Source organism: Cyclopterus lumpus, chromosome 5 (genome assembly GCF_009769545.1).
Source record: "Cyclopterus lumpus isolate fCycLum1 chromosome 5, fCycLum1.pri, whole genome shotgun sequence".
Taxonomy (NCBI): domain Eukaryota; kingdom Metazoa; phylum Chordata; class Actinopteri; order Perciformes; family Cyclopteridae; genus Cyclopterus; species Cyclopterus lumpus.
The window spans coordinates 27,778,296-27,792,056 of NC_046970.1; the positions used below are offsets into that span (position 1 = coordinate 27,778,296).

At 38.7% G+C, this 13,761-nt stretch overlaps 1 protein-coding gene across 1 annotated transcript in view; it reads left to right on the forward strand.

Annotated features, from left to right (window-relative positions):
* The window catches only part of LOC117730698 (metabotropic glutamate receptor 7), a 172,987-nt gene that overhangs the window by 114,429 nt on the left and 44,797 nt on the right, over nucleotides 1-13,761 (forward strand). The window contains exon 6 of the mRNA XM_034532561.1: nucleotides 6,113-6,313. Within this exon, the coding sequence (XP_034388452.1) occupies nucleotides 6,113-6,313 (201 nt within the window). The remainder of the gene's footprint in view (nucleotides 1-6,112; nucleotides 6,314-13,761) is intronic.

The window sequence follows — 13,761 nt, forward strand, 5'->3', positions numbered from 1 at the left end:
TCGTTAACTGGCTAGTCATGTGAGTCGTTAACTGTCTACTCGTGAGTGGTTAACTGGCTAGTTACGTGAGTTGTTAATTGGTTAGTTATGTGGGTCGTTAACTGGCTAGTTACGTGAGTCATTAACTGTCTAGTCATGTGAGTCGTTAACTGGTTGGTTACATGGGTCGTTAACTGGCTAGTTACGTGAGTCGTTAACTGGCTAGTTACGTGAGTCATTAACTGGCTAGTTACGTGAGTTGTTAACTGGTTAGTTACGTGGGTCGTTAACTGGCTAGTTACGTGAGTCACTAACTGTCTAGTCATGTGAGTCGTTAACTGGTTAGTTACATGGGTCGTTAACTGGCTAGTTATGTGAGTCGTTAACTGTCTACTCATATGAGTCGTTAACTGGCTAGTCATGTGAGTCGTTAACTGTCTACTCATGTGAGTGGTTAACTGGCTAGTTACGTGAGTTGTTAACTGGTTAGTTATGTGGGTCGTTAACTGGCTAGTTACGTGAGTCATTAACTGTCTAGTCATGTGAGTCGTTAACTGGTTGGTTACATGGGTCGTTAACTAGCTAGTTACGTGAGTCGTTAACTGGCTAGTTACGTGAGTCGTTAACTGGTTGGTTACATGGGTCGTTAACTAGCTAGTTACGTGAGTCATTAACTGGCTAGTTACGTGAGTCGTTAACTGGTTGGTTACATGGGTCGTTAACTGGCTAGTTACGTGAGTCGTTTACTGGCTAGTTACGTGAGTCGTTAACTGGCTAGTTATGTGATCGTTAACTGTCTACTCATGTGAGTCGTTAACTGTCTACTCATGTGAGTCGTTAACTGTCTACTCATGTGAGTTGTTAACTGTCTACTCATGTGAGTCGTTTACTGGCTAGTTATGTGATCGTTAACTGTCTATTCATGTGAGTCGTTAACTGTCTACTCATGTGAGTCGTTAACTGTCTACTCATGTGAGTTCGTTAACTGTCTAGTTACCTGAGTCGTTAACTGACTAGTCCTGCAAATCGTTAACTGTCTACTCATGTGAGTCGTTAACTGGCTAGTTACCTGAGTCGTTAACAGTCTACTCATGTGAGTCATTAACTGGCTACTCATGTGAGTCGTTAACTGACTAGTCCTGCGAATCGTTAACTGTCTACTCATGTGAGTCGTTAACAGTCTACTCATGTGAGTCATTAACGGTCTACTCATGTGAGTCATTAACTGGCTTCTCATGTGAGTCGTTAACTGACTAGTCCTGCAAATCGTTAACTGTCTACTCATGTGAGTTCGTTAACTGGCTAGTTACCTGAGTCGTTAACAGTCTACTCATGTGAGTCATTAACTGGCTACTCATGTGAGTCGTTAACTGACTAGTCCTGCGAATCGTTAACTGTCTACTCATGTGAGTCGTTAACAGTCTACTCATGTGAGTCATTAACTGGCTTCTCATGTGAGTCGTTAACTGACTAGTCCTGCAAATGGTTAACTGTCTACTCAACTGTTTGTTCATGTGAACAAAACGGAAACATCTGAGGGAGACCTTACTTCTCAAGACTTTTTTATAGATATATAAAAAAAATATATATATATTTTTTCTTATTTTTTGGGAGGTTTTCCTGATCCGATGTGAGGTCAAAGGTCAGGGATGTCGTATGTGTACAGATTGTAAAGCCCTCTGACGCAAATTTGTAATTTGTGATATTGGGCTATACAAAATAAACTATATTGAAATTTTATTTAATATATATATATATATATATATATATATATATATGTGTGTGTATACATATATATATGTATATGTATGTATATATGTATAGCGTTCATAACTCACGCGTAGAGTTCAGACACACGGATGGTGGTCGGTCATTCACGAGAACGTGTCCAGAGAAGGTTCGTGGCGTTCCAAAGACGTCCCATCATTCCCTGTTGAGCTGCGTGATGTAAGAGTTTTGACTTTTTATATATCATTTTATATTATTAATATATTTCTTCATCCTTATAACACACACAGTCCAGCATTACAGTTGTGAAACAAGCTGAATTGTATTTTATTTTATTTGTATAAGTTATGAAAAAAATGTCTATTACATGTCACATAATAATTGGCTGAACATTTTAATTTATCTTGATAAATCTGCTTGCAAACCCTTAGCGTAAAAATCAGCAGGTTCAGTGATAATAATGTAACTACGTTGAAATGGAGCTAACATGTAACCTTGTTTATGATCCAGTGTGTGACTGCAGGAGAAAAGACATGCATGAGAGGAGAGCGAGGGAGCGATGGAGAGCATGAAAGCTAATGACAACTTGAAAGAGACTCACACGGAAGTTAATGTGGTGGATGAAGAAATCCCAGCAATATCTGCTGCTCTCTCTCTTTTACACGCAAGCATTATATCTATATTCAATATATATTTGCTTTCCTGACTCAGAAAGGGGCCGCTGCCCTTTCCTTCGTCGTCTTCGTTCTCTTGTTTTGTTGTTTTATTGCATAGGAAGAAGCATCAATAATTCTCCAGGTACTCTGCACTGTTGATTTGTCCCAGGGAGATATGTCTCATGGGACATAACTTGTTTCTTTGTTTAGGTTATGAGGCAAAATACTGGCGTATTGCACATCTACAGTGGATGGGCAAGAAATTCTAAATATTTGTAATGCGATGTGTAAAAAAATATATTCAAAGGGTTTTCTGATCTCAAGCATAAAAAATAAAACTCTTTTCTGCCTTTTTTTATGACTCATTCCTGCGGCAGAAGAAACAGTCTTCTTTTTAGTGTGAAACAACCAAATATCAAAGTCTTTTTTTGTTCTTCCTTTTTTCAGAACCCAAACAGAGCCGGGGTCCTATAAACACTTTGAGTTATTTTGCGGCATAATGTTTTTCCAGCAGTCTCATGAAACACCAGAAAAACAATTACTAAGTAATTGTGCATCGCATCGATATGCACAACGAATATCAGCCGGCTACAATCTACCCCACGGTCCTTGTAATTGTGTGGATGTGATTGCATCTCTTCCTCTCCTCGTCATCATCAGTTAACCTCATCATGACAAAAGCTTCTTTGCTTTTATTTTTACTACCTATCTTTCATCAAAGTGCTTGATCGGGTGCAGAACAACTGGAGATAAGCTCATGATTACATTACATGTCATTTGATGATGATGATTTGTTATTTCTTACCATTGTGTTACTGCTTTACAGCATTATTTGGGTGCTTTAATCGGGCGTTTTTATGCAGTGATGAGACGGGACTGACATCCCATGAAATAACCTCTTAGTTTTGGTTTTGTCTGATTTCTTCAATTGGCCTTTAGTTTTTGGCCTTTAGTTCCTCAGTACCTTTAGTTTTACATTCAAACCAGGCTCCTCAGTACCTTTGGTTTTACATTCAAACCAGGCTGCTCAGCACCTTGTTTTTACATTCAAACCAGGCTGCTCAGTACCTTTGGTTTTACATTTAAACCAGGCTGCTCAGCACCTTGCTTTTACATTTAAACCAGGCTGCTCAGCACCTTGCTTTTACATTTAAACTAAGGCTGATCAGTACCTTTGGTTTTACATTTAAACCAGGCTGCTCAGCACCATGGTTTTACATTTAAACCAGGCTGCTCAGCACCTTGCTTTTACATTTAAACTAAGGCTGATCAGTACCTTTGGTTTTACATTTAAACCAGGCTGCTCAGCACCTTTGGTTTTACATTTAAACCAGGCTGCTCAGCACCTTGTTTTTACATTTAAACCAGGCTGCTCAGTACCTTTGGTTTTACATTTAAACCAGGCTGCTCAGCACCATGGTTTTACATTTAAACCAGGCTGCTCAGCACCTTTGGTTTTACATTTAAACCAGGCTGCTCAGCACCTTGTTTTTACATTTAAACCAGGCTGCTCAGTACCTTTGGTTTTACATTTAAACCAGGCTGCTCAGCACCATGGTTTTACATTTAAACCAGGCTGCTCAGCACCTTGCTTTTACATTTAAACTAAGGCTGATCAGTACCTTTGGTTTTACATTTAAACCAGGCTGCTCAGCACCATGGTTTTACATTTAAACCAGGCTGCTCAGCACCTTTGGTTTTACATTTAAACCAGGCTGCTCAGCACCTTGTTTTTACATTTAAACCAGGCTGCTCAGTACCTTTGGTTTTACATTTAAACCAGGCTGCTCAGCACCATGGTTTTACATTTAAACCAGGCTGCTCAGCACCTTGCTTTTACATTTAAACTAAGGCTGATCAGTACCTTTGGTTTTACATTTAAACCAGGCTGCTCAGTACCTTTGGTTTTACATTTAAACCAGGCTGCTCGGTACCATGGTTTTACATTTAAACCAGGCTGCTCGGTACCATGGTTTTACATTTAAACCAGGCTGCTCAGTACCTTTGGTTTTACATTTAAACCAGGCTGCTCAGTACCTTTGGTTTTACATTTAAACCAGGCTGGTCAGCACCTTGCTTTTACATTTAAACCAGACTCCTCAGTACCTTTGGTTTTACATTTAAACCAGGCTGCTCAGCACCATGGTTTTACATTTAAACCAGGCTGCTCAGCACCTTGTTTTTACATTTAAACCAGGCTGCTCAGTACCTTTGGTTTTACATTTAAACCAGGCTCCTCAGTACCTTTGGTTTTACATTTAAACCAGACTCCTCAGTACCTTTGGTTTTACATTCAAACCAGGCTGCTCAGCACCATGGTTTTACATTTAAACCAGGCTGCTCAGTACCTTTGGTTTTACATTTAAACCAGGCTGCTCAGCACCTTGGTTTTACATTTAAACCAGGCTGCTCAGTACCTTTGGTTTTACATTTAAACCAGGCTGCTCAGCACCATGGTTTTACATTTAAACCAGGCTGCTCGGTACCATGGTTTTACATTTAAACCAGGCTGCTCAGTACCTTGGTTTTACATTTAAACCAGGCTGCTCGGTACCATGGTTTTACATTTAAACCAGGCTGCTCAGTACCTTTGGTTTTACATTTAAACCAGGCTGCTCAGCACCATGGTTTTACATTTAAACCAGGCTGCTCGGTACCATGGTTTTACATTTAAACCAGGCTGCTCAGTACCTTGGTTTTACATTTAAACCAGGCTGCTCGGTACCATGGTTTTACATTTAAACCAGGCTGCTCAGTACCTTGGTTTTAGGTTCAGCACTAAGATGCATTAAAAAAAAATACAGTTTGATAAGATTTCAAAATAAAATACATTGTTAAAGGATAAACCAGTGGTTCCCACCCTTTATGACATGTGGTCCTTTTACAATAAACATTATATGATTTAGTATTTGAAACTATTTCTTTAGAGTGAAGAAGAAAAATCTTTTGATGGTGTTTTTTTGTTTATTTCTTGTTACAAACAGAGAATCTGTTCAGTTTGAAGTCGAGTTGGAATGTATGATGAAGAGCAATATTCTTCTGACGCAATCAGCTGTAGCTCAGTAACTTTAATGCCATTCGACATTCACATTCAACCAGAGGTCACAGAAAGAAACACCACGACATGCATTGTTTGGTAACTCCACTTGTGTGGGTGGGAAACTTATTATTTGTGCTTCTTTATTAGTAATGATGTGTAGGTGTGGACTGTTGGTTGGAATAAAGAAACATTGTGAAAGGTATTCTGGCTAATCATGACAACATTTCTCATTACATTCATTATTTCGTTCAAACCAAAGAACATAATTAGCAGATTAATAAACACAATGACAATTCTAAGTTAGAAATGAGCTCCTACAACAGCAAAAATATTGATCTTACATTCATTAATGGTACACTATATAACACTATAATAACAGTCACAGGGGACACTTTTATACTTTTAATACTTTAAATAGATTTTTCTATTTATACTTACATGTTTTTACTTCAACATTTTCAAAGCAGAACTTCTATCGAGTATTTTCACAGTGTAGTATTAGTACTTTTCAAGTTAAATAACTGAATACTTCCTCTACCACTACCTATATTTATTAGTAACTCTAAACATGAATTAAGACAATATCTTTGTCTTTCTTTTCCTGCAGAAACAATCCAGTTTGTATTATGTGAAGTTAACTCTCCATCCACCCCCCCCTTGTAAATATTGAGTTTTGGAAGTCTGTGTCGTCTCTGCCTGTCTCTCTCAGGTCAGGAGCGCATCAGCATCGACTCCAAGTACGAGCAGGAGGGCAAGGTCCAGTTCGTGATCGACGCCGTGTACGCCGTGGCCCACGCCCTCCACAACATGCAGAGGGACCTGTGTCCGGAGAACTCCGGCATCTGCCCCGACATGGACCTGGCCGGAGGGAAGAAACTACTCAAGTACATCCGCAGCATCAGCTTCAACGGTGAGCGGGCCGGATGGTCCTGTCCTTCTGCGGGGCGTTAAAGTGCACTTATATATCCTCCGAGGCCGAGATATATGTACGATATAAAGTAGCCAACTGACGGCGAGCATAAAAACTCCTGCTTGTAAAAGTGTCTCGATCGTCTTGTAAAATTGCCCCCGCATCACGGTCTTAAGGGTTTTTATCCTCCATCATAACCGGATACAGAGTTGTTTTATTCTCTTTTTTGAATGCATTTTTACCGTTTGATCTCACAATACAATGCGTGTCTTGTACTGAAAGAAACTGCATTGGTTTGAAGTCAAACGGATCAAAGCCTCTTCTCCACCTCATAGCTGGTTCATACAGACTTTGAATTAGAAATACAGGCTCAAGTATTGTAGTTTATAGAACGACCTTCTACGAAATATTGTTGCAGATTCAGATTATCAATAAGAAATGTAGTCATCGAATAAGTTATAATTTAGCTTGAGCAAACTTAAACTCTACCTCTACCAGCTGCAACATTGCTGATAAACACCTTTATCCATCAGTTATTATTATCCAAGAATTACATGGAATGAGGTAGATTTTGATGGTAATACTTTTGTAATTCTACTCAAGTAAATTGTTGAATGCAGGTTTCAGACAGAGTAATAGGCATGATGAAAAAGCTACAACTACTAAAAATAACAGCAGCAGTGGATGTAGTAGAATATTAATGACAATAAAAACAATAATTGTATCACTAATAACAAGTAATGTGACTAATAATAATAATCATAGTAGCAGTGGGTGTTGGGCAGGACGACAGCAGATCCATGATCCATGTAAACCTGTGAGAAGAGAAAGCACGAAGAAGAAGTAGAGTTAGTAATGTGCATTAAAGGGACATACATTCATCCATAAGGAGATAGAGAAGAGGAGATAGGTGCTCAGTGTATCCTAAAACATCCCCCAGCAGCCTATAAGCCTATAGCAGCATATCAAGGGGCTGGACCAGGGCAAACCTGATTCAGCCCTAACTATAAGGGCTATTAAAGAGGAAAGTCTTAAGTCTATTCTTGAATGAGGTGACTGTGTCTGCCTCCCGGACTGAAAGTGGAAGCTGGTTCCATAAAAGAGGAGCTTGATAATTGAAGGCTCTTGCTCCCATCCTACTTTTTAGGACTCTAGGAACCACAAGTAGCCCCGCATTTAGTGAGCGCAGCTCTCTAGTGGGGCAATATGGTACTATAAGCTCTCTGGTGGGGTAATATGGTACTATAACCTCTCTGGTGGGGTAATATGGTACTATGAGCTCTCTGGTGGGGTAATATGGTACTATGAGCTCTCTAGTGGGGTAAAGTGGTACTATGAGCTCTCTAGTGGGGTAATATGGTACTATAACCTCTCTAGTGGGGTAATATGGTACTATGAGCTCTCCAGTGAGGTAATATGGTACAATGAGCTCTCTAGTGAGGTAATATGGTACTATGAGCTCTCCAGTGAGGTAATGTGGTACTATAACCTCTCTAGTGAGGTAATATGGTACTATGAGCTCTCCAGTGAGGTAATATGGTACTATGAGCTCTCCAGTGGGGTAATATGATACTATGAGCTCTCTAGTGGGGTAATATGGTACTATGAGCTCTCTAGTGGGGTAATATGGTACTATGAGCTCTCCAGTGAGGTAATATGGTACTATGAGCTCTCTAGTGGGGTAATATGGTACTATGAGCTCTCCAGTGAGGTAATATGGTACTATGAGCTCTCCAGTGAGGTAATATGGTACTATGAGCTCTCTAGTGGGGTAATATGGTACTATAACCTCTCTAGTGAGGTAATATGGTACTATGAGCTCTCCAGTGAGGTAATATGGTACTATAACCTCTCTAGTGAGGTAATATGGTACTATGAGCTCTCCAGTGAGGTAATATGGTACTATGAGCTCTCTAGTGGGGTAATATGGTACTATGAGCTCTCCAGTGAGGTAATATGGTACTATGAGCTCTCCAGTGAGGTAATATGGTACTATGAGCTCTCTAGTGGGGTAATATGGTACTATAACCTCTCTAGTGAGGTAATATGGTACTATGAGCTCTCCAGTGAGGTAATATGGTACTATAACCTCTCTAGTGAGGTAATATGGTACTATGAGCTCTCCAGTGAGGTAATATGGTACTATGAGCTCTCTAGTGGGGTAATATGGTACTATGAGCTCTCCAGTGGGGTAATATGGTACTATGAGCTCTCCAGTGAGGTAATATGGTACTATGAGCTCTCTAGTGGGGTAATATGGTACTATGAGCTCTCTAGTGGGGTAATATGGTACTATGAGCTCTCTAGTGGGGTAATATGGTACTATGAGCTCTCTAGTGGGGTAATATGGTACTATGAGCTCTCTAGTGGGGTAATATGGTACTATGAGCTCTCTAGTGGGGTAATATGGTACTATGATCTCCTTAAGATATGATGGTGCCTCACAAATTAAGGCTTTGTAGGTGAGGAGAAGGAATATTCTTCTTCTGCTGCTGTTTTATTATCTTATTATATCTGGCCTTATCTTATCATACAGTCCATGGAATATTATAGTTTATTAAATTCAGGATCCGGAGGTTCCAAGTTTGCCGCTCGTTATTGTTTTCTCAGGCAAGAAAAGTGTACACTGAATTTGGATCACAAATATGCTTGAAGCAACGGGCCTGTATGGAATTGAACCCATGTGAGAGAGATGCAGGACACCTCATGTTTAGTGTTCAGTGCAACAGAACCCAGTTTCCAGAAAAGATGTTGTGGTTGTACGTGTAACTACGGGATACCTTGAATGTGGACATTTCCAAACCCCAACAGTTTTATATCAGCATTGTATTACATTTGCAGAAATGCACTATGACACATGTTTAACGTTGCAAAATTATTGTTTTGGTTAGGATAATCAAATGCCGTAACAACCGTACGTACATAAACAACAGCCAGCTTTAGCAGACTTTCTTACATAAGGTTACTTAACGTTACATAAAAAGCGTAACAAATGTACTTAAAACAACGTTACTTTAAACAATGTTACTTTAAACAACATTATTTAAACAACATTACGTTAAACAACATTACTGTAAAAAACATTATGTTAAACAACGTTACGTTAAACAACATTACGTTAAACAACATTACTGTAAAAAACATTATGTTAAACAACGTTACGTTAAACAACATTACGTTAAACAACATTACGTTAAACAACATTACTGTAAAAAACATTACTGTAAAAAACATTATGTTAAACAACGTTACGTTAAACAACATTACGTTAAACAACATTACGTTAAACAACGTTACGTTAAACACTGTTACTTTAAAGTTACGTTAAACAACATTACTGTAAAAAACATTACGTTAAACAACATTACGTTAAACAACGTTACGTTAAACAACATTTCCGGTAAACAACGTTACGTTAAACACTGTTACTTTAAAGTTACGTTAAACAACATTACTGTAAAAAACATTATGTTAAACAACGTTACGTTAAACAACATTACTGTAAAAAACATTATGTTAAACAACGTTACGTTAAACAACATTACGTTAAACAACATTACTGTAAAAAACATTATGTTAAACAACGTTACGTTAAACAACATTACGTTAAACAACATTACTGTAAAAAACATTATGTTAAACAACGTTACGTTAAACAACATTACTTTAAACAACATTATTTAAACAACATTACGTTAAACAACATTACTGTAAAAAACATTATGTTAAACAACGTTACGTTAAACAACGTTACGTTAAACAACGTTAAACAACATTACTGTAAAAAACATTATGTTAAACAACGTTACGTTAAACAACATTACGTTAAACAACATTACTGTAAAAAACATTATGTTAAACAACGTTACGTTAAACAACATTACTTTAAACAACATTATTTAAACAACATTACGTTAAACAACATTACTGTAAAAAACATTATGTTAAACAACGTTACGTTAAACAACGTTACGTTAAACAACGTTACGTTAAACAACGTTAAACAACATTACTGTAAAAAACATTATGTTAAACAACGTTACGTTAAACAACATTACTGTAAAAAACATTATGTTAAACAACGTTACGTTAAACAACGTTACGTTAAACAACGTTAAACAACATTACTGTAAAAAACATTATGTTAAACAACGTTACGTTAAACAACATTACGTTAAACAACGTTACGTTAAACAACGTTACGTTAAACAACGTTACTTTACACAACGTTATTGTCAACAACGTTACTGTCAACAACATTTCCGTTAAACAATGTTATTTTAAACACTGTTACTTTAAAGTTACTTCACACAACGTTACTTTACACAACGTTACTGTAAACAACGCCACATGTAAAGCATGAGGTCAGCAGTTACGTTTGGTTTGGGACACACAGCAGTCTCCTGAGTGAAGTCCTAACCTGGTGAAATTGAGTAGAACATGTGTATTAAATGTGTAGTGGTGCATTAATCATATTTAACACAAGGAGGTAATACTGACTGAAGAGACCAGTAAAGGAACTTCTTTTGAAAGGCAGAAGGCGTCTACGTGAAGAGGTTCTGTAAAGTGAGATGATGTATAGCCTTGGTCTTAAAGGGGCAATCATTAAGACGTTTATTGCCCCACAGCACAAAATGACTACTCTCTGAAGTCGGTGGCTGGCTGTGCTGGTGGTTCGAGTTTCTCCTTCCAAACATACTTTCCATTCAGTACACTGTTTTGGAACATAAACCGCCCGAGGATCTCCATCACCGTGCTCCTCTCTTCAAATGCCCAATAATGGAAGACCAAGCTCCTTAACAAGTGAGCAGTTGGCCTTCGAAGACACTTCACTCTGCTGCCAAAATGCAAATGACATGCAGAGTTATTATAGGAGCATTTTTGCAGTGTGGTGTTATTGTTGAGCTGAGGGATGGAGGGTTTGTGTTTGTTCAACCCCCTCAAAGAAATCAAGTTACGGTACTTATCATTTGTGTTGCCTAAGACATTCTGAAAGCAGTATAATGCTGTCTAGATTATATCTTTCATCAGCACAATTAACAGATGAGATTGAACACGTATTGCAAGCTGTTGCAGCTCAAGCATACACACTTGTAATGGTTGTGTTAAGATACCCGCAGCCCTTTAGTAACGATGAGGGAGACAAGAGGCACACCTTCACCAAACCTTCACTGAACCAAACTGCAAACTGTGCAAAAGGATTTTGGGTGCTGAGGGAGAACTTCGTGTAAAAACTAATCGGTTCCTCGTGTCTTGTTTTTAACCCTCCTCTTGGCCCTCCTCCACAACACTCCCACATTACACTAAAGTGTTTCAACTTGAGCCCCATTCAAAACTGTAACATCTGAGTAGAACCTCTAATGGGCATCACCAATATGCACATTAATACAATATTAATACAGACAGAAAAGTGCACCTTTATGACCCATGGTGCAGGTAAAAGTTGCCCTTTTCTTCTTCTTTTATTTACTATACTGAAGGAAAAACTCAAATTTAGGGATAGGAATTGAATATTTTTCATTAGTTTTAGAAAAATGAGTTGGATGGATAACAGCTGTTTGTGGAGCCTCTAAACTCTGAACATTGTGAGCACATTTTCTTTTAATTGTTGCAAGCAATAAATGACTAATGTACTTTTAGTTTACGTGTAGTTAGTTTCAACCCCTGCATAGTAATAAGTAGTAATAGCTCATATAATATGAGCTGTTGTTATTCAGACTTTGCATAGTGTATAGATGTAATGCCTGTCCCTCCAGAGAGGTTTGTTATCAGGTAATTAGCGAAGCCGCCAGCGTGCTAATTTAAAATGAAAGTGCCAGCTGAACTGTGCTAATACTTAGCAGAAGAAAAAGAGACCCAGAAGAAACCGTCCCCAGCATTTCTGAATGACTTCCTCTTTCAATACATCCTTGATAACAAGGTCTTTCGGTCAGATCTTAATCAATTATATTTTCAAAAATTGTCAAAAAAAAGAAAAATGATCCACACAACAAATACAACTCTGTTTTCCACGAGAGGCTGAAGCCTCGTTTCCTCTTTTTCTGTATTGAAACAAACCCGACGGGGACACAGAAGACCTTTTCTATCAGGAGGTCGTGCGGTAGCTATTAACCCGAGTATTGATCTGCAGCACTTGTCTGGTCGTTAATAATTGAGACGCCGGCCTGTCGCTTTAAAAAGTCAGATGGAGAGTCGATGTCTTTGAGATCCCAGCTGTCAATCAACCGGCTGTGTGACTCAGTAACAAAGAGGCCGGATTAAAGGCACGTTTTTCATCCACCAGACTCTTCTTCATGCCAATGTGTTGTCCTTCTTCCTCTTCTTCTTCTCCTTCTTCTTCCCCTCTTTCACCTTCTTCTTCTTCCTCTTCTTCACCTTTTACCTTCTTCTTCTTTTTCTTCTTCTTCTTCTTCTTCTTCTTCTTCTTCTTCTTCTTCTTCTTCTTCTTCTTCACATTACCCTGCACCTCTTTCACCTTCTTCTTCTTCCTCTTCCTTTTCTTCACCTCTTTCTCCTCATTCTTCTCCCTCTTCTTCACCTCTTTCTAATTTTTCTTCCTCTTGTTCTTTTTCCTCTTTCTCCTTTTCCTTTTCTTCTTCTTCCTCTTCTTCTTCTCCTTCTCTTTCACATTCTTTTTCTTCCTCTTCTTCTCCTTCTTCCCCTCTTTCACCTTTTTCTTCTTCCCATTGTTCTCCTTCTTCACCTCTTTCTTCTTCCTACTTTTCTTCCTGTTGTTCTCCTCCTCCTTCTTTTTAGTCTGCTTCTTCTCCACCTCCTTCTTCTCATTCTTCTTCTTCTTCTCCTTCCTCTTCTCCACCTCCTTCTTCTTCTTCTTCTCCTTCTTCTTCTTCTACTGAATCGTTCACCTACATGTTGATCCAAGTGAGCAGAACTTTTTAGATGCTTAGAGCCAGCAGCTATTCTTCTTGTACTCCTTCTTCTTCTCCTCCTCTCCCCCTTTTTCTTTTGCTCCACCTTCTTCATCTCCAGCTTCGGAGCCAGTGATCTAGTTGGAGAGCAGGTCGTAAAATGATCACGCACAATAAATACAACACACGTTCATAAAAACACACAACTCCTCTTTTGATAAGAAGCACATGATAATCAAAACCAAACGCACAATGATAAGAAGACAGTTCCTCTCCTGTTTGTCTTTTCAATGAGTGTTTCCTGTCTGAGGTGAAGCAGAAACGGACTCAGTGAATAAATGAAGCGCTCCTTGAACAGAAGAGCCGGCGGTCCTCAATCGGTTTCCTTCCGTCTGGTTAAACGACTGCTTCTGTCAAAGGAGTCCGGTGGCTTTGAGGAACTCCAAACCTCCCTGGATGCAAACTTGATTCATAGACGCAATGAATAAGAAATTAATAAATAACAAGCGTCAGTGGGGCTATATGGAGCTTTCTCTCGCACGCTTAATAAGCGTGGTTGACACGGGACGGCATCATCAT